Source organism: Equus caballus, chromosome 19 (assembly GCF_041296265.1).
Source record: "Equus caballus isolate H_3958 breed thoroughbred chromosome 19, TB-T2T, whole genome shotgun sequence".
Taxonomy (NCBI): Eukaryota; Metazoa; Chordata; class Mammalia; order Perissodactyla; family Equidae; genus Equus; species Equus caballus.
The window spans coordinates 31,587,877-31,610,004 of NC_091702.1; the positions used below are offsets into that span (position 1 = coordinate 31,587,877).

The window sequence follows — 22,128 nt, forward strand, 5'->3', positions numbered from 1 at the left end:
CAAAAAGTAAGATTCAGTATCAAAACTACATAATCATCCAAGAAATTATTTATTTTGTGCTCCAGTAAGGGGTAGGGGATATAACTAAGAAAACAGTTCAGCCCCTTTAACCAATGTCTGACATTCACAACATTTTGTTTTAATCTTATCAAAATATTGTGCCACATTTCTAAACACAACAAAAATTCTTTTAGTGTAAATATGTAAATTCAAAGACTTTAATTGGTTTTTATTTGTGGGAAGGAAAGAGGAAACTAGAAAAAATAGCCCAGTTAACTGGTGGCCACAGATAGAAGAGAGAGAAACTAACCCTAGGCATCTGAGCTTATTTTGCCTGCAACAGGAGGAATTTTCCTGTAAGAATAAAATCCAACCTAAATTGAAGGATCAGTTGGAAAGGAGGCTTCATTATTTAGAATTTTGCTTCACAGATATTTTGTAAATCTTTAATCAGTTCAGTCATGTTTATCACTCTTTAGGCCAATTCTCCAATACAAATTATACATTCATCCCTTCCACAGCTTTCAATCACTTCCTTGGTCTAATTCCCATTCACATAATCCTTTTCTCAATGCTTTTTTTCCCTCTAATCTAAAATATAAAGAAGGATTAAGTACAAGAGGCTCCTATTAGCCTCTCCAACTACTGTATCTTCAAAATAAAAAAAAAACTCACTTCCATCATTGGGTAAGTTATTTAAAACCTTCTTGTGCCTCAGTTTCCTGATCTGCAAAATAAGGATAAAAAATGGCTAGTACTCTATTACTATGTATCTGGCCCGTGGCAGGCGGTGAATTACTGAATGAAAGAATGAATACCTCCTAAAGTTGTTAAACATTAAATGAGGCAGTGCACGTAAAGTACTTAGCTCACTGCCAGGCACACTGAAAGCTCACATAAAATGGAAGTTACTGCCATCATCAAAATCTTCAGTACAGCCCACAAATTCCAATTTAAACTTTCTGTCCTATTTTTAAAAAAGGCCTGTGATTACTGAGCCTTAGTGTGTCTCACCAATTGAATCTCCAAACAAGCATTCTCACTAAAGCCAAATCAATGTTTTCTCTCCTCCACAAAGAAGCCAAGCTTGTTTCTGAAGTCTCAGACCTTCACCCCTAATTCTCCTCTCCCTGGAGTGCCTTCATCTCCCCTCGCCTGGCCAAACGCCAAGTCCTTTAGTTCACATCGCACCTTGCCCAGGAAGCATTTCCCAACCATTTCTGCTTTTACTCATTTCTCCTTTTATATAAAACCCTCACACATGCGTTTATTATTTTGTAATATCTGCTACCATCTAATCTTTCTGGGAAAACTGTAAATTACACTGTAGCTTTTATTTCCATTTCCCCCACCCGTCCCCAAAGCAAACGTATGGATATTACATACAGTATAAACTGACTGATCTAAACTGTTAACAGTGGTTATTTCTGGATAAGATTATGAATGATAATCATCTTTTTTATTCTTGCTTATAGTTTCCAAATAAATCATAACCAAGAAGAATAGATTTATCTGACTCAGAAATCTCACAATGCTATTTCTACAGATCCACAGGAAAGTAACCTATGATCCTAAGATCCTACAATATCTTCTGGAAAATAAATAAACAAACAAATAAGCAAACGCATATACATATGTGTGCTGGTGAAATTTTAACAACTATTTATTTTCTGTATTGTAGTTCTTGGAAAAAAAAATCAATGGTTCACGTATGGTATCCAGGGTAACCCTATTACTGAATGTGCTCAGTATTTTCTGATTAACTAGAAGTTCGCTGTTTCTCATTGTTTTTTAGTAACTAGTATTTTCATGATGACTTTATGCTCAAAACACATAACTTTCTATTACAAAACAAAAGTGACATTGTTAATGTATTTGAATATATTTGAAATACCAAATATAATTTTTAAAAATTCTTACCTAATCCTTTTTGTCCTGGATTCTTTGCAAAATTAAAAGTAAACTGGTAAAAATCCTTAAATCGTCCTGGTTCTTTCAATTCTTGTTCCATCTTGGGTATTTGGGCCTTTAGTTTTTCTATGCTGTCACATCTACATTGTAAAATTAAGTTTATAAAGATAAACTTTTTCACTATAAATTAAGGACTTAACTTATTTATTCCTATGACACCTTATATTTATTTCATAGAACCTCTTTTTAAAAAATCAGAGAATTGAAGTTTCATCTTTTTAACATTACATAAACAAGTATGGGGTTAGCTGGAGGAAGAAAAGGTCTGGATTAAATGTTAGAAATAATTACTGTTTTTTTTAAAAAAGGGCTAATACTTTTAATTACGTAATCCACTGGACGATCAACACACCCAAACTAGAGAAGTCAGCTGCAGTGAAGAGATGAGAATGTATAGTAATCAGTATAACAATCACCAGTTTAAACTGTAACAGAGACTCCTGACATGGTTTAACAAATCATGCCTAGCTTCCAAACTAACTGAAAGCATAGTCTCTTGCCTAGGTGAGGAAGCATTCCTCTTGAAAACTTACTTCTTATTACATACAAAGTAAAGTAATAAATATCAGCTGAACCCCCTACCATCTCCAACTGAAGTTCTGTCAAATCACTATCAAGCCTTTCTGTATGTGCAAAGTACTCAACTTCGAGAAGTTGAAAGGGTCCAAGTACCAAGTCTCACGTTCCACATAGCAGTCTTAAGGGAGAAATATGCTATTCTTATAGATCCCACAAACCAATCATTCCACTTTTTTCTTCTAATAATTTCTCCTTTTATTTTCCTTCTAACACCTCCTGGATCACTAGTTCGTAAATTAAAATTTTGATTTGGAAGTTCATTTATTTTACATGAATTCAATTTCAAATGAAAACAAGGGAGTTTTAATGAAACCTGTCCTAGCATAGAAAATTCCAGCAAGTTCAGGATAGGGCTGGACTTGGCTGTAGAACAGTGCCTAGGCCAGCTCTTAAGTTATTGCCTCTCAGCTTTAAACCCACCCTTCTTTGCTCTACTTTGTGTCTATCTGTAATGGACTACAAATCATGAGACTTCATTTTTCTGGCCAGCTGGCTCACTGTTAGGTTCTACCAATAGAGGGCGATGAGAAGCTGGAAGAGGAAGAAGGAATTTTTCTTATCCCAGTTTGTTTTCTGCAGAGAGCAAGGGTTTCCCTGTGGTGGGAGGTCTCAGCAATATTCACCAATGATGGCAACTCGCATAGCTCCACAGCAAGTGGCCTGTAGCCTGTTTCTTGTCGCCCAGGGTGGCAGGTGCGGCAGGCAGCACAGGCAGCTTGTTTCTGCAGCAGCCACGCCCTCTCCTCTGAGGTCTGAATCTCAGCCTTACGGGGTCTCTTAAGTTTCTAGGTTCCTTTCTGTTCATTTCCCTCGGCATCAGGGGTGGTGGCAGCTTCCTGCGACTGCCACCCCTGTTACACCTCAGAGTTTTCTTTTACCACTTTCACACAGTAAAACAATTTTCAAAATTTACCCTGTTCAAACTACTGGTATGGTTTTTGTGTTTTGTCTGGATGCTGACTGACTGTAATGTCCCTCAGGCTCAAGAATCAGAATGCCTGGGTTCAAATTCTGGCTCTAATACTACCTAACTCTACAGTTTCTCTGTACTTTAGCTTCCTCATCTATAAATGGGAATATACACTATTTCTCTCACAAAGCTGTCGTGAAGAGGGAGGTGAAGCACTTACTTAGCACAGTTTCTGAAATGAAATAAATGTTCAACAAATGTTAGCTATTATTATTCAACAGTCACCCACTAAAAACAGAGAGGGCAGCCTGTTGCCTATCCATAGACTGAATAGTTTTGCAGCCTCATTCAATACAGACAACTAGAGGCCACAGGTAAAACCTCTACCCATGATTTTCCAGTCTGTTTATCCCAAGACATTTAGCTAATCAGCTGTCAAGATATAAGTGGAACAAAAAGTGATTAGTAACTTCCAAGATTTTAAATTCTAGGAGTTTGTTTATAAATTCAGAGTTCACAGCCTCACTTTAGGAAATAAAACTTGCTCATTTCACTTGTCCATGTTAAATATTAAAGCATAGTGATCTATTTTAATACTAGTGAACCTCCCTTAGAAACAAATGATAAAAGTATAATGCAAATGGCATAATCTGTACTAACTACACAAATAACTTGACAAACTCAGAAAACTGTTTAACATGGGAAGGAACTAGCATATTATATTAGCCCATTTCTATTTATACCAATGTTTGTGGGCCAGCAAATTTTTAAATTTACATTTAAAAATTCATACCATAATTCAGTTCAGTTCCACAGTAATTCCCATAGTAATGTACCTAAATTCCTATGGTAATTATATACTCACCCTAACTCTGTCATGCCATCCATGAACTCCTGTTTGGAGAACTCACACTGTGTCGCTGCTCTAAACTTCCATGCAATGATCAACACACTAATGCTGGCTGGATCGAGCGCCAGGTCATCACAGAACTGCTGTATACCATCTATTCCAATTTTATTTTCATCTTGAGGATCTTTAAAAACAATAATGCAACATTAAATTAGTGCCATATTTATTATGTTATTCCTAAAACTGAAAAAGGTAAGCCTTTATGTTCCACTAAAAGAAAAAAATTACAATAGACCAAAGACATGAAACAGTATTATGCTAATAGATATGTTCCCCTTATATTTAAAGCCACTTTAACCCTGAAATAGCATTCTTAAGATGAGGAGGATATATATTCAGGTGGGTACTTGATTTTTAAGTCTCATTTATTCATGTGAAATATATCCCATACTCCTACACATTCAGAAAATCAGACATTCCTATATAGGGATAAAGGATTTTTACTGAACATACCCATATTTTTTTTAAGTAGGCATTCTAAATTAACAGTATTATATACAGAAATTCTTTTTTTTCTTAAAATTCTTTTTACCACAGCAATCACTTCTTGAGTTTCAGAAAAACCATAAACTCTGCAATTCAATCCTTGTCTCAACAATATAAACATCTGTTGTTCAAATTAAAGAAAAAAACCCAACTATCCATATCTACTTACCAGACAGGAAAAATTTAAAGTGATGACAAACACAAGAAAGGGGCACTCAAACACTCCGTCAAACGTGATTTGCTAACATCTCTAGGAATAAAAAGTGTGCACATCCTCTGACTTTGGGGCATGAGTTACGCGTAAAATATAATCCCATTTTTGGAAAAATTTTGGAAGAAACTCTGTATATTCATTTATGATCAAACATAAAAGACAGGGAAGGACCCATACCAGGCTATTAAATATTAGTTCCCTCAGGAGAATAAACAAGGAAAAGATACAGAAACCATTAACTTTTCTTTATTCATCTATTATGTATTGTTTAAGTTTTTTAAAGTGTATATTACTTTATAATTCTTTAAAGGTTTTAAAATTATTATGTAGGTTTTCTTAAAATCGGTTGAGTTTTATGAAAATGAGGGAAAAAAATCTAGCTCCCATTCTCAAATTGGATCGGGGGGAGGAAAAAGGGAAAAAAGGGGTGTAAAGGGGGAAGAAATAAAGAGGTGAAGAAGAAATTTTAGTGAGAAGAGGAAAATAATTTCTCCCAGATCTCAAAGTATTTCTAAGATCTACAGAGCTCTGTTGGACCCATCCACCAAATTTATGCTCTATGCATTATTTGATTTCTCACAAGAAGCATATAACTTTGGAAAATCTGATTCAAAATATTTAAAGTCACAAGCAAACACTCACCTTTGTATCTATTGTATAGTTGTTCTAACTTCTTCCTGTCCAATGATCCTTTTACACTCTCTCGTATATAAAGTTCAGGATTTTGGAAAAAGTTGTCTGTTGCAACATCTAACTTCCAGTCATTTTGAGACAGACAACTTACTGCTGTTTTTTCACTAGATTGTGTGAAGATCATAAACTGACGAACTTTATCCTTCTGCGATGATTTCAACTTGTTCTATTGAAACCAGAAAATAAACTGAAACGCTATGTAAAGTCACAGAAGACTAAGTATTTCTATATGGCTGATCAATCATTCTTAGCAATACTTTTTCTTTATAAAATGTTAAAACATTTTAGCTCAAGATTTATTTTTGATCTACTATTAATCAAAAAGACAAATTTTTTAAAATCTAAAACACAAAATTTGGTATCATTTTGGAAAAGAAACTACAACAGAGGCGAAGGAAGTTCAACTACCCTGACTCTCTCCTAAAAGTGGATCCTAAGAGCATGCATAGGAAAGGAATTTCCTCCAGAGAGGAAGTACAGCTACTCTCAAAACCTTGACCAAGCACAAAGTTCTCAAGGGACACGTAAGGAGTGGTGGGGAAGAAGGTGACATTCTCTAGTCGGCCAGAACAGTCAAATAACCCTGGGGATCAATGAGATTAACAGGTGTTGGTTGCAGTCCTAAAACCCACTATAAAGGATATAGGGTACAATTCTCCCCAACCCCACCCCTTTGGTTTTCTTGGTATTTTTACCAAATGTGAGAAAGCAATAGAATATGAGTACCCTACATTCCTCCTGGTGGTATTCAGGAACCAAGATAATTATCAATAGAATTTCTTCATATTCTCACTCAAATTAGAAGCAGTGAAATATGAACGAGTACCCTCCACCCTTCCAACTGAGGTAATTTTTAATAGGATTCTCCCTTTTTCCCCTAAAAGAATCACCTCTTTCCCTTAGCCTGAGCCTAGCAGAGGCCCTCTCCCAAGAGCCCCTCTACTATAATAACCTATTCTCACTTGCCTTATGCTGACAGATTCACTTCTCATCTAAACTGAACCCTAAGCAAAATGAAGCAGAGCAATTAGTCCCCCCACTCTCTCCCAGTATCATGGACCATGTTCTCCCCCCCCCCCCCACCCAAGCTGGTCTCCTGTGCAATTTCAGCCTCCCCATTATTACTCTTCTCCTCCCAAGTCCTAATACCATCTCTCAGCAAAATACTTGGGCTCTTCCTAAGCTACTCCTGAAAATGAAGGGGAAAAAGCACGTGAGTAGGGCAGGGCACACAGTAATAGATATAGTGTTCTGTGGTTTAAGCAACACATCTGAGAACAGCATCTTCGATCTGGCCCAAACTGACAGATCACAAACCTCAACCCCCTGGTTGAACAGATGAGAAAACAGACCCAGAAGGTTAAGGAATTTGTTCAAAAACCACTCAGGTTATTATTAGTAAAAATGGGACGAGAACAGAACGGTCTCACGAATCCTCGTCTTAGTAATCTTTCCATATACCACACTGCTTGCTGTACATATTTACAAGCCTTCTGAGATTTTCAGGAAAAAGACTACCAAAGATATAAATATTTCCACTTATCACGGAATAAAAACAAGACTATGCAAAATCAAATATGAAAACCAATGCCATCTCTTGCAATATGAACAATGTTTATGCCCTGGAGTCTGATCTGTCAGCCATACTATTCTCTCTCTGTAAATATATTATCGCTTAGGATTACATATTAAAATCTCAACCTCTGTTCTCCATTAAAACTGAGAAACTATAAATTCACTAACGTCCTGTACTTCACTAATAACTCTACCACCTCTGGACACCAGATAACTCATATCCCATTATACGACACATCTTTCAAATGTCTAGGATTCTCCCCTTTTGAAAAATATCTCCTCAAGATTTATTATTCAATTACAACAAACGCACAATGAAATCAAATGCCAAGGAAGATACTTGTCTTATTTTAATATACTGTTTAACTGAAAGGAAAACACTTTGATTTCAACTTTTGTTATTGAAAACTATTTTTTAAAATTAGTACACCTTTCTCCCTTGAGAGATACAGTATCTGACATATGTTTCAATCCTTCTTTGAAGAACAGGGAAGTATCTGAGGGTCATTATGATCATTAGTGACCACTATATAAGGTACAAAGTATTGGAGATTAACCTACAACTACAACGACTATAGGCCACATCCTGGTAATTACTTTTTAATTAAAATTGATATAACTTCTCCCGATTCTCCTAAAAGTTGGACGCAGCAAAACAATCAGGATTATTTGGGGTTTTACCATACACTATTAAATCTAGTGCTCTGTTCTCTGAAATTTGAATCACTTTTGTTGAAGAGAGGAAGGAAGACACAGCTTAAGTCACTTCTACAAGCCAAAAAGAGCTGTTCACTACTAATGACTTCCCATCAGAGAGCAAGATATTAGGAAATCGGGGGAACAAAGATAAAAAGTCATCTTACCCATACAAACTAACAACAAAATATACAAGTGAATTATTTAATTCCATGTCACATCTTATTTGGGAAAAAAAAGTATACATAATAAAATAAGGTCGGGGCCGGCCCAGTGGCACAGGGGTTAAGTGTGCATGTTCTACTTCAGCGGCCTGGGGTTCGCCGGTTCGGATCCCAGGTGTGGACATGGCACCGCTCAGCACGCCATGCCATGGTAGGTGTCCCACATATAAAGTAGAAGATAGGCACGGATGTTAGCTCAGGGCCAGTCTTCCTCAGCAAAAAGAGGAGGACTGGCAGAGTTTAGCTCAGGGCTGAGCTTCCTCAAAAAAATAAAAAATAAAATAAAATAAGGTCTATGTATAAGTAAATATAAACTATTTTAACTAGCTTGGTTTAAATTTCTAGCATACGGAGTAATATCAATATATTTTAAGAAAAAGGGCTGCAGCTACTCGCTTCCAACACCACAAAGGCTAATGATACCTGGTAGAGACATGATTATGGGCTCCTGCTAGACCAAGTAGTAATAAGAAATCCCATTCCTGCCAAGTCTCATAGGTATCCTCTCCTTCTTGTATATAATGCACTCTTACCATTTCTCTGTCAGCTCTCCGTGCCTAGCATACATCTTAACACTCGTTCTCTGACCAGAGAAGATGCATTCAATTCTGTAGTCTCAAAAGCTGTCCTAGAGTAAAACTGGAGTGGACTACATGGACTTGCCCTTTCCAAAAGCCTATTTAGGAGAGTGGTAACACTCCCACCTGCTTTTTCCAGGCCATATGGGAGCAACTGGCAAGGTGTTCTGACTTTGAGAGTATGGCATCAAAGGTTTAAATTTCAATCAACTTAAGGAAGGGAAAAAAGGTATCTAGCCAGAAAGAATTATTTTATAGGGGATGAGAGGGTGGATAGAAAAATGAGGTGGAAGAAAAAACAGATGGGTTTTCTCTATTTCTACTACAAACCCAGTGGGGATCTTCCTAACAGCAAAAACATGTGACAACTACAATGATTCAGCACTTGAACGTAGTGTATGCCATTTACTTTAAGACTTATTTAAAAGCAACAAACTAGAGTGGTCATTAAACAAGATTAGGGAATACAATCTTCAGCACTCAAATGTGAAAACTATCTAGACATTATCAAATTTTTAAGGATATTTAATATTGGTAATTATGTAAAATGTATAAAATATAGGATATATTCTGATTATTTTTAATTCTAGCAAAAAGAAGGGGAGGGAGAGAGGGAGAAAAGGAGAGAGAGGCTGTCTCTTTTAATAGAAAGCTAGTTACAATTGTATCAGAGATTGTCAAAACAGAAATCCTATCATAATCTGGACAGGAAAAGCATTTACTTGCTCATTTTTCCAAAATAAAAAATCTGGTTATCAATACATATTAATACTTACATCTAGCACGTTTGCAACTTTTTTCACTCAAGAAATTTAAGAATCACATTTAAAATAGTTTATCTGGGAAAAAATATCAGACAAATACTTTGAATGTAGCCAAGTATCAAAGTCAAGTATATTTTATCACCGAATCTACAAAGTCTATTGTGATAGAAGAATAGGGACTCAAAAAGGCTCTACAGTCAAAAATAAGAAAGCATTTCCCTTAAGAAAAACAGCGAACACGGAAAATGATTTTCTAGTTAACTAAGTCCTAACAATTTCAAAACAGAAATAATGTTAATGGGTAAATGATATTTTTAAAAGCAAAAATTTAAGATCCATTTTAGTATTTCTATTATTCTGAATTTTCATCTTCTCGCCTTTAAGTTTCAAGTTCAGTCTGAACTCCAGAAAGAAAGACCTCAAGGCCTTTATAGTCTTAAAGGAAGTAATTTTCTAACCCAATTGTAGTTATCTCAGGATTTAATGAATCTAGCTCACAAAAGGCAACATTTTAAAAATCAAAACGCTGTAATGATCACCCATAATTCTCACTAAAAGTTCTGGGTGTTGATTCTCATGCGTTACCATATGACTAACAGTTTAGCTTCATATGAAATTTAGAAGAGCAACTTTTAGTCCAGAAAATCATACTTTCCATACATGATACGTAGTATTCAGCAGATATGGTTAAATGTTACCAACATCCCAAACCACTCACCTACAAAAGGCTTTCCCAAAGATTACACGTCCGAAGTCAAAAGTGCAGGAGAAATCAATTCAACTACTGAGACTGCCTACTCCTAGGGAAGACTTTCACCTAGGGGCAAAGTTCTGCAGGAAAGCCAGGCTAAGAATCCAGGTAGGAGCAGCTCGAAATTCTCTTCCCTTCTACCTGAACAGAGAGGCACTATAGAATTAATGAAGAGTGCAGACTCTCAAGCTAGACTGGCAGGACTTTCATCCCACCCGTGCCTCTTAATTGCTGTGTGACTTTGGGAAAATTACTTAATCTCTGTGTGTTTCAATTTCTTCATCTGTAAAACAGGTGTGAAGGTTACATGAATTAATTCAGGTTAAACTCTTAAGAATTGTAACCAGCATTTAAGGACTCCTTACAAGTCCATAGAGGAAAGAAAAATACTCCAGAGAAAAAAGTAATTTTATGTAAATGGTAAAGAAAGAAGAAGAAGAACCATAACCAGAAAACTAGCAGCTAGCATTTACTTAGCTCCTACTGTGTGCTAAGCATTTAATTAGTAACAATCCTGCAAGATGGTTATCATTGATTACATTTTACCAACGAGGAAACCAAGCCTCGGAGCTGGATCTATCTAATGACAGACCATCCAAAAAGTAGCAGAGGCAGGAACAAAACCCTGGTGCCTGGTTTCAAGGCACGCCGTCTTTCCATTTATTCCACACTGTCCTGAAGTGAAAGGGAAAACCAAAAGGACAAAAGTGCAACCGCTGACTAATTATGTGTGTACCGGGAGGGGGAGGGGATTGTGAGCAATATTTCTACTTATTTAACTTTTCCATAAAAATAAGTGGAATCAATTGACCTTTCCCCTTTCAAATGTAAACAATTTGCATTCTAAAAATTGTCCATTAAGCATTCCCTCACAACCTAACTAAAAGGTTAATTTGGGATGGAACTTCCCTTTAGGGTTTTTTGGCGGGGAGGGGCTAAGTTATTTTTTAAGACAAGTAATTCGACGGGAAGAAAAATGTGTTTACAGTCCTGTCACAGTCTATTTTTAAAAAGACGGTCACAATCTATAGCTTTAAACGTACAAAGGTGGAATATCAGGGAGCACCGAAAGTCAGGGTTTCCTTTTCCAGTGAGAAGCCTTGTAACCCAGAGAAAATACAAATACATATAGAGGTTATAGCCAAAAAATATAAGCAAATGTGCATAATTCAAATATTAAGCAAAACAAAAATACCCTCAGTATTCTTTGAAATTATAGCCTGCAGTTTAGAATAATTACTTACGGTTAGGCCTGTGGCTCTTATCATTCATCTGTAAACTTCCTGCACTTTGAATGACAGTTAAAATGAACTCTTCTTTAAGAGGCGCTGCAGGACCAAGTCAAATGTGGCTACTATACGATACTACCCTATGTATTTATCGTACCCAATGATACTTTATATAATGGCAATTCACCGGAAAAAAATATTTCAGAAAGTATATTTGTAAGATTCAAGGTGGTTTTGCAAGTTTTCAAAGGATTTTCCTCACAGGTTTCAAAAAAGTATTCTGTTAGTGGAAATTTAAAGGATTTTCTCCTCCCTTCCCTAAGAATTATTAGATTATTCAAAAGATGACCACCACTGTAACGGAATAAATGTTTTGATTTAGAGAAGACTGTTTTGACTATTAAAAACAGTTATTTTTGCTAATTCCTGATTATCTATAATAGGATAGAAATAACCTCCTTAAAATACTTGTGTTAGCCATGAAATTTCCATTGATTCTCCCAAACTTATCGCTTGAACTTCCAACAAGCAGTCAAGGCAGCTAATTTGCTTCTCCTCTCCATAAATATCTTTCCTAAAGAAATCTCAAATAAAAAGATTACTGAGGAGAAAACAAAACAAAAAAGAATTAAATGAGATTTTTAAAGTTCCACAGTTAAAGAACTTAGAATAATGACTATCATTCAACAGTTATGTGATATTTGTTTCATAAAGACAATAAATAATCCCTGAAAAATGAAATCTTCTAAGATTTGATATCTACTCAAATCCTAAATCCAGAAATATTAGAATCCTATAAATAATAAAGCACTCTAAATGTTTACGGAAATGAAAATATCCTAATATAACAAAGGACTGGGCCACGTACTTCAACTTATCTGTTACTGATCACTGTGTTCAGTGTTACGGGATTCAAAAGTGCAATGCAATAGAATTCTTTAGAAAACTGTTTAAAAGAAAATCTCTTAAAATTTTTACAATGCAAATGAACAGCCTAATCACTCTCAGTGATTAGGTACTAATTATATAAAATGGGTTCAACAAAGGGATGAGACTCTTTAGTGGCATTTCCTCCCCTCTGTTTTTGCTTTTTCACAGTTAGGGGGTATACACCTAGACTGACTAGGTAAACTAGATAGTCAGCAGGTTATTCAAGAGCTTGTTTGTGTCCACAAAGCAACTGAATCCTATTTGGAACTATTTCTCTTCATCAAATGTCATGGCTAATACGATCACAACTTGAAGAGCACACACAGACTGAAATGGACAGGGGGCTTTCTCACAGATTTTCAGTAAGCTTGACCCCGCCTATGAGGCCATAATCAAAACAGTCACTTGATTCAAATGACCTCAGCTCTTTTAAAACTTAAAAAAAACCTACTACCACCACGAGTTAATTTTACTTTCAACTTTTTTACTGTTATGTACCAAAAGAGTTTTAAATTTTCAATTACTTAAATGTTTACATCAGATCATTTGATGTGATATGAAAACAACTAGGTCACTATTCAATATAAGGAAGAAACCAGAATAAAACTAATCAAAAATTCCCTACCTATACTGAAAGGGTGCTTGCTGGGTTAAAAAAAAAAAAAAAAAAAGAGGCGGGGTAGATAAAGTGTGTAACCAGAAACCAGGCTTCTAATCCCTGCTCCCCACATACTAGCTGTTTAGTACTGCTAGACCTCCACTTCCAGATATGTTAAAAAGGTAGCAATACCATCTCACAAACCAGAGTAGAGATTAAACAAAATAACAGACATAAATTGTCTGACTACCAGACAGTATGTTCTCAATAAATGCTAATGTCCTCCTTTCTCCCCAAAGGCCCAGTTTTCTACATATAGCCGTTAAACTACAGAACTACGAGAGCATACTACATTCTAAAGTAATCCATGAAAGAGGTTTTGTTGTGTTGTTTTTATTAACTAGCATGGCTAGGTTAACTCGAGGGTGAGCTAGTTTTTATTGGATATTGGACAGTCACCCTAAACAGAATTCAAAACCCTGTACACAGAAACTGCATGGTAAAGACAACTATAAGAGTTTTGTTGTCTTTAAAAACTGCTTTAAAAAATAATCATCTGTAATATTGTACTAGCACCTACGGGACAGCAGAAACCAGGTCTATCATACCATTTAGAATCTCCTTCAGTGGCTTCCCATTTCTCTTGGAGTAAAAACCCAATATCCTTAAAACGCCCTCCCATGCCCACCCCCACTCCTTACTGCTCAGACGTCATCTGCTCCAACGCCCAACATGCCCATCTTCCCCATACACACTGCTCCAGCCACACTGGTCGCACGTCCTCAAATTCTCTCTCCACATTTCTGAGTGGCTTACTCCTACATCTCCTAGTCTGCTCAAAATGCACCTCTCACTGGTACAGACACCAGTTTGCAATCCCACTTCCACTGGGCCCCACCACTTCTAATTCCCCTCCCTAACACTGCTTTTCTCCCACTGCACTTAACACCTTCTAACAGAGTAAGGAAGAAAAATAAATACTATGTTTATTATTTGGCTCTCTTTACTAAAATGTAACCCTCACCAGAATAGAGATTTTTATCTTTTCAGTGAAAAAAATATATAGACAGACAGACAGATAGATATCTATCTCCATATCCCCAGTGCCTAGAACAATGCCTGGCACATACAGGTATTTAATAAATAATTATCAAAATGAATTAAGGCCCTCTTTTAATTTATTTATGTATATGCAAAAGAATGTGAAACAAATTCTAAAGAGACAACCTGGAACAGGCCTACATTCATTTGGACTTAGAAACTCTGGTATTTGTTGAAAATATAATCTTAAATTTCAAAGTCCATACATTTTTTTAAAAACCATTAAAAAATAGTAATTAGCAACATTAATTGTCCATTAATTTGCATTTTGTTATTGAGCATATTCATTAATAACACTTGGGTTTTCCTGTTTAAATGAGTAATATAATTTAATTTCAAATCCAATTTTCAACCATGTCTCTAGATTTCATGTGAGTTAGAAGATTACATGTACTACAAACACTGGGGGAAAACAGTAAACCAGGAGAAAGGAGTTTCAGTTCTGCAACAAACAATTGTGCAAACTTGAACCTCAAAACCTCCTTGATCCTCAATTTCTTCTGTAGAAGAGGAGTAAATTAGATGATTTCCAGAGCCAATTCAGGTCTAAAAATCCTCTGATGCTGTGAGTCTAGAAAAATCTAGTAGGTTACACAGTCTACACACTTCTCACACACCTAACAAAAATCATTAGAATCAGAATTTTTAGCTGAATGGAACGTTAGAAATCATCAAATCCAATCCCGTCATCTTACAAATAAGAAAACAACCCAGGGGCCGGCCAGGTGGCGCAGCAGTAAGTGCACACATTCCGCTTCCGGTGGCCCGGGGTTCGCCAGTTCAGATCCTGGGTGCAGACATAGCACCGCTTGGCACGCCATGCTGTGGTAGGTGTCCCACATATAAAGCAGAGGAAGACGGGCACAGACGTTAGCGCAGGGCCAGGCTTCCTCAGCAAAAAGAGGAGGACTGGCAGTAGTTAGATTAGGGCTAATCTTCCTCCAAAAAAAAAGAAAAGAAAACAACCCAGAAATTTTGAAGACTTTTAAAAAAGTTTTCAGGAGTAACAGCATATTGTCCAGTTTGGGAGTTATTCTTGGTCTTTCTATGCGTGTGTCAGGTAGGTTAACTGAAGAATTTTTTTTCTTACACAAAATATTTCAGATATCCCATCTTTTAAGTCTGCCCCAGAACTGACAATAACATATGCTCTAGAAATAAGCTACAGTCCACACACCAAAAACTAACATTAGCCCAAAAATTACATCAAGAAAAAATTACAAGTAAGAGGAATTTATAACGAAAAAGTTCTTAAAAATTCTGGAAAATTCTTATGAAGTTCTATTAGGGCCCATGATTTAGTTTCTAAACTAACAAGAGCATACCAAGACAATTCTGGTGACATGATCTGAGTTCAGCCACAGAAAGTGTTTTAAATTAGTGGCATCTTGTCATTACTGGGATGATTAGATGAGTTATGGCTAAGTTCCAAAACCAGCTAATTTAATATAAACAAAAAGATAGAAGAGTTCACAAGCTCCAACCCAGGCTGAACTCTCGTATGAACCACAGGAAGCCTGAATTCCTGCACAGGTGATGCACATTACCCAGACCCTGGATTATAGAGGATGATGCCGATTTGAAGACTGTTATGAACAGAACACATTTCAATGCTCTCACTGAGTGTTTACCAGGGAATTACATTTCATTACCTCAGGCTTACTACTCATCTACACGCCAAGAGTCTAGAAACTTTAGGAGTAATGTCTGTCAGCATCAAAATACTTAAGAAATAAGAAACTGTTCAAGAGCCCTGGCGGATCCTTGAACATTAACCTGTACTTTATGGCAAAGTTTTCCTACAAATACAAATGGTAAATTTTTATGCAACTTACCAAAGAACATAAAGCTTGAATATATGGCAGACTAAACCACATATCCGTACATGACACCAAAATTCGGCCAAGTTGGAGGCTGGGGCTAGATAAGCGTCATTCAGCAAAAATAAGACCAACTAAAAACAAAGACACTGAGGCATTCCTTTGACACAGACATACACATACACCCTCCTCAAAGAGGCCTTTATGTTCCCCATGAGCAAAAAGACAACAATATCATTTTTACTGTCTATTCATACAGTAACCTGCATGGAATTCAACTCATGCTCAGACTATAACGCCGAACATCGCTTCTGAAAAACAAGAGTCCAACAGTCAGGTACATAATTACCAAAATGTAAACAGACAACTTGACTACCACGTCTTCAAGCTTGCAGGACTATTTTTTTTTAATCCAAACAAAAAAGGAGAGGAGAATAACTTGACAAACTGTTTTTTAAAAATCACAAATGGTCTTTAACTGGCATAATAAAGCAATTACTCCTCCCACCCCGAGCAAACAAAATATGTGCTCAAAAGGTAGCAAGTCTGCTTCTCCTAATTTTATGAAATGAGAACAGGTTGCACTTCCGTACTCCCCTCCCCCCCTCGTCCCCCAGCTCCGCGGTCTCCCATGTTCTCAGTGGGGAGGTAAATATAACCTCCACCAACTGGCCAGGGAAACTCTCATTTTCCAAAAGCATGGGACGCAGGAAGAGGTGATGGAGCACGGCGAAGGGCTGATACCCCGCCCCAAGCCCAACTGCCCGCAGACTTGAAGGGTGTTGCAGCCGAGTGCGGAGGAGGGCGAGGAGCCCCGGGAAAGTCTTTCCTTCGCCCCGGCCGGGCGGAGGGGGAAGCCCCGGCTCCGGGGCGGGGGTGGCTCCTCACCCGGAACCCCGGACCCCGGTCCCCGGCCAGACACAATGGAGCCGGCGAGGGGGCCGGGCAGGGGCAGGGCCGTTGCCCCATCCCCTCCCCCCGCCCCAACGCCGCCCCGGGCCGCGCCGGCCCCGGCCAGGGGCACGGGGTCCGCTGCCCGTGCCCCAAACTCCCCGGGGCTCCCGACTAGGCCCGGCTCCGCTCCGCCTCCTCGGCTCTCGCGTAGCGGCGGCGCCCGGGCGGGAAGGGGCGAAGGAGGAAGGGAGAGGCGGGGAGGAGAGCCCCGCCGGGGAGCGGGACGGAGGCCGCGGGCCGAGGCTCGGGGCGGCGGGGTCGCGGCGGGGCGGAGGGCGGCCGGCCGGGGGTGCGCGGCTGGGCCGGCCCCCAGCCGGCGGGGCGGGCGGCCGGGCGGCCGCAGTGCCTCACCATGTTGGTGTCCTCCAGGCCTCTCCCCTCCTCCTCCGGCTCCGCAGCGAATGGACGGCGGCGGCGGCGGCGGCTCCTCTCACGGGCTCGCCGGGCTCCCGCTCATGCGCAGTGCGGGGCGGCCCCGGCGCGGCCGGAGGAGGCAGCCCCGGGCCTCCGGGAGGCGGAGGGACTGGGGCGGGCGGCGGGCTCCCCGCGCGGGGCTTCCCCCGGGCGCGGGGGTCCCCTCCGGGCTGGGGGCGGGGGGCGACGCACGCCCTCCGCGCGCCGACATCCTCCCGCCGCGCCGGGCGGTCTCCGGCGGGGTGGGGGCCGGGGACACCCACCTCCGCTTCCTCCGCGCTCCTTCCGCCGTCGGACGGCCCCAGCTGTGTCTACACGGGCTCGAGGGGGGGACGAGCGGTGGCCAACCGCTTGAGCAGCTGGGGGGCGACTGGAGGGAGAGGACGGAGGCGCCGGGTCCATCCCAAACCACCCCTCCCCATTAATACCCCTGCCAAAAAAGGAAGAAAATAGTGAAAACACCTCCACCCTGTGTTTTCCTCTTTTTTTCCTCCTAGTTCCAGTAGCTGGTCTGCATCAGGTCCCCCACGTGGACTTGCCAGAAGAAACCTTAGTCTAGCTATGTGGGAGCCGTAATGCCCCTGAGTATGGCACAGGTTCTTCCCAGGCCGAAGTGTCCACAGGGAGACCAGTGGGATAGCCCTAGGGTTCCAGGCGAGCAGGACGGGATTCAAGGCCCCCAGCATGCTGCTGATTGCGGAAGCTGCAGTATAAGCACCTACTGCTTGCTCTAAGTGTCCGCTCTGTTCAGCTTTCCTAGGATAAGTTTTGGGAAGTAACAAAACATTTTTTTCACTGAGGGTTGACATCAGGCCGGGTGGACAGTCCAGGCTTGACCTATTCTTGGTGCTAAGTCTGGTGAGGCTGAAGGTACCAGGGTTTTGAGCTGGGAGTCAAGTGGACAAGTATGTGCTGCGGAAAGTACAAAAGATTCTTTAGAGTGGTCCCTGCTCTTAAGAAATTGACTCTCCACTTGGAGAGATGAGACACTTTCACACAGGAAGGAGTGGAGGTAATAAGAAAACAGGTAATAAAGCAAACGTCAGAAAATCACATCTAAGACTGAGGCAAAAGTTAGTAGGTGTTTCAGAACAGAACCAACGAGAGTCGAGGTGTCATCACTCTCACCTGCCATCACCATGGTCACCAACACCCTTTTTCCCCCAACACAGGCGTAAGCTACCAGATTAACCCTATAACAGCATGACTTTTTAGTTCTTATCAAAGCAAACAGAACTTCTTTGGCAATTTCTGAGGGCCCCCTAACACTTCCTGGAGCCAGCCTCGTATCAGGAACTCCTGGGACTCTACCAAGACAGGTCCCTGGCCACCACAGACCACTCATCCATTCTTCCCACCAATCTTTAGTGTGCACATACTACTGTGCCAAGCTCCTTGCTAGGCTTTGGGAAAACAGCTCTGTGAAGATAGGCCAGATCTGCCTCATTGCAGCAAGCCTGGAGCTGGACCACATCCATGGATATTCTCCAGGAATTTACCTAGCATTTGACCTGAAATATTAACTAATATCTGGGGTCTTAAGGAAGAGAATTCACTGTATCCGTTTCCCCACACTGTTCTACTTCACTGAAGTAATAGCTCATGGATTTTCTTAAGCTCTTTTTCCTAAGTGCCAACTCCCACAGTTTTTAGTTCTCATTCTAATGACCTCTCTTCTGCATTTGAACACTTCCTCCTTAAATTTCCTCTCCATTATTTTCCATGATTCCACTTTCTTCTACATTTCCTCCTTCCTCTGCTTTGCTGGCTCACCTCTCTTTGGCTCTTAAATGTTGAGTTTTCCAGAACCATCCCTGAATCTCTTCCTGTATACAGCCTGTGTTATGCTCTCACTCACATTCCGGCAATGTCAGCTACTACTCTTGAGGAGTTTAAATCTTGACTTCTAGCTCCTGAGTGGCAGACCTAAACACTAATTTTGGTCATTCCACAGTCCCATCAGTCTTGACAAATCCAAAACCTTATCTCCAAACCCACTTTTCCTCCTGTTTTTTTAACCAGATCATCCAAACTAGAAATCTCAGAGTCATCCTAAACTTTTACCTCATACCCCTTAATCTAATTGGTCACTAGGTTGCATCAGTTTTACCTCCTAAATAACTTTGAATTTGCACTCTACCCTCCATTCTCAGCCGAGCCTTTATCACCTCTCTTCTCATCTCACCAGTAGCCTCTTAACTAAGCTTCTGGCCTTTGTTCTTTCCCCACTGCTCCAGAGCTGTCTTTCTATAATACAAATCTGAATCTGTTCCTTAAAATTCTCCAGTGGCTCCATCAATAAGAGCCTCTTTGGCGTGGCATATAAGGCTCTCTCCCCATAATCTGTCCGCTCACCTTGCCACGTCCCACTACCTTCCACACGAATGCACCTCTTATTTCAGTTTTAACAAGCCAAGCCTGCCGTACCCCTTTTCTCCTTGCTTTCTCTCCTTCTGCTCTCCCTGGCATACTAGCTAACACTGACTAAGGGCTTTCCATGTACCATGCAGTGTTCTAAATCCATGACGCCTACAAACTCACGTAATCCTGACTTCAACGCTATGAGCTATGCCCAGAGGAGAAAACTAAAGCACAGAGAGGTTAAGTAACATGCCTAAGGTTCCTTGGCTGGTAGATAGTAGAGCTGGAATTTAAATGCAAAGTCTGGTTACAGAGTCTCTTCCCTTAACCACCACACTGCATTTCCTCTCAAGACCTCATACTCAACTCAAAGGCCATCTTCTCTGTGATTGTCTCCTGACCTCATCCCTGGATTCTAGCAGTTAGGTATGTTTCTCCTTCTGCACTTCTGTGACACCTTGTATACACTTCCTTTACCCTTATGACATCATACGATAACCCTTTGCCTACAAGACTACCTGCCCTGCCAGACTGGGCACTCCTCCAGGCCAGAGACCCAGTTGTGCACATCTTTGCATTTTCAGTGTCAAAGCGAGTGCCTGGCATATATGACATATATATATATATGTGCTACGTGGTAATTATTGGATAAATTGAAAGAAAGAAAGATCTCTAACTGATGTCTGTCGATCTGCCTTAAGACTGTGCCTATATTGTTTGTTATTGTAATGGAATGTCTGTCCTCCTTGGCAGATATATGTTATACCATATGGTCAGATGTTAAATGTAGTAGCAGCTGTACCCATTACTGAACTTCCAAGCTACAGTACTGAATGTGAAATGGAGAATCATTACTCAATCATCGTTATGGAGTGAGAGAAACATATTTGTTAAAATTATCCTGATTATTTTTAAAATGGAAAAGTCCTGAAGATAAAGCATGAATTACAAGATATGATTAACTAGAGAATATTCATTGCCATGTTCATATTATTTTTTTTGTCATGAGGTTTCAAATGTTTAGATTAAGGCTTTGAGGTTTTTAAGTATAGGATTTGTAAAGGTTACTTTCTACAATGGCAATCTCAATACAGTAATAAGAAATCAGATGGAAACATGTAGCTAAAATCCACTGTCCTCATCTCCCTCTCTCTCTCTCTCTCTGTAGATAAATAGATATAGATGTAGATACATGTATGTGTGTGTATATATGTACATATATATACACCCACACATATATGTGTGTATATATGTACATATAGAAAGCACATACACAAATATAAATTCCCTTACACCTATAGATACATAGACAGATTAGTATAAAGCATTTATAGATAGTGTAATTTTTCAAAGTAAAACATGTAACTATTTGAAAATACTGTTGCCTCAGATGCTTAAAAATTCATGTTAAGATAAATATATTCACTGATAAAATTGTTGCAATTCCGTTTAAAGAAACATGTAAAACCAAGGATTCCATACTTTTAAAATCTGTCTTTTAGCAAAGAGAAAGAGCAAAAGTAATCTGAAAAGACAGATTGCTAGCATTTCTGGTAGTTCGTCTAGCTAAAATTAAGCCTCCAGGGTAACTATGTATACATAGTTACAGTTCAAAGGCGCTAGTCTGGGATGCACAGCTACCACCCTCCCACACTTAACTTGGGTGGACTCAATTTTGCCCAGCATTTACATAAATGTGCTTATTGAATTCAAGCTTGCCTGTTTCGAAATATATAAGAGTAAATGAGACTGACCAGTGCAAGCTATTTTAGTTTGAGTAAAACATGGCATTTAGATTTCATCGACCCAGAATTATAATTTTTTAAAGGGTGAAGCAGACAGGATTGGGCATCAGGGGCAGTGATGGGCCCTAGCGTAGCCACAGGAAGTGTAACATAAGAGCCATAGTCCTAAATTCATGCCAAACTCAACAGAGTAGGGGAAGAAGTGGAAGCCTTTTGGCTCTCCCCTCCCTGATAGATAAGTATTACCAGTTAAGCCAAATAATGACTGACTGCCTGGACTCTTTCCTCCACGTTCTGAACCATTGGAAGAGGAATCCTTAATCAGGACAAAAGGAATAAACCTCAAGGACTATCCTTGGGAAACTGGGTACCACTGTCCTCTTCACACAAAAGAGCCAACAGAAGCAGTATTCCAGTGGGTCACCTCCTAAATAGGAAAATGGGAATATTCACCAGAGCCAGTATGTCACCTCAAGGTACATGTGGATCTGTTGATTTTAGCTGCTCCACATTCATGATAGAGGAATGGACTTGCAGTGACAGCTGAGAATGGAGGGCCAGCAATGGGAAACCATCTGAGACCATCACTGATGATGTCACAATGTCCCACTGTCCTAAGGTGTCC

The 22,128-nt window shown here is 39.7% G+C and overlaps 1 protein-coding gene across 8 annotated transcripts in view; it reads right to left on the minus strand.

Moving 5' to 3' along the window:
• DCUN1D1 (defective in cullin neddylation 1 domain containing 1) overlaps positions 1 to 22,128 on the minus strand; it is a 37,647-nt gene extending 15,519 nt beyond the window's left edge. The window contains exons 1-4 of one of the 8 annotated variants that reach the window (XM_023623370.2): positions 21,974 to 22,128; positions 5,713 to 5,929; positions 4,326 to 4,494; positions 1,921 to 2,051 (exon numbers count right to left, since the gene is read on the minus strand). In XM_023623370.2, coding sequence (XP_023479138.1) covers positions 1,921 to 2,051; positions 4,326 to 4,494; positions 5,713 to 5,929; positions 21,974 to 21,985 — 529 coding nt within the window. In that variant the 5' untranslated portion in view covers positions 21,986 to 22,128. Of the gene's footprint in view, positions 1 to 1,920; positions 2,052 to 4,325; positions 4,495 to 5,712; positions 5,930 to 10,318; positions 13,176 to 17,334; positions 17,552 to 17,660; positions 18,063 to 20,011; positions 20,203 to 21,956 lie in introns of those variants that run through there. The other 7 variants (XM_014732769.3, XM_070243317.1, XM_070243316.1 and 4 more) reach the window with 7 other exon arrangements.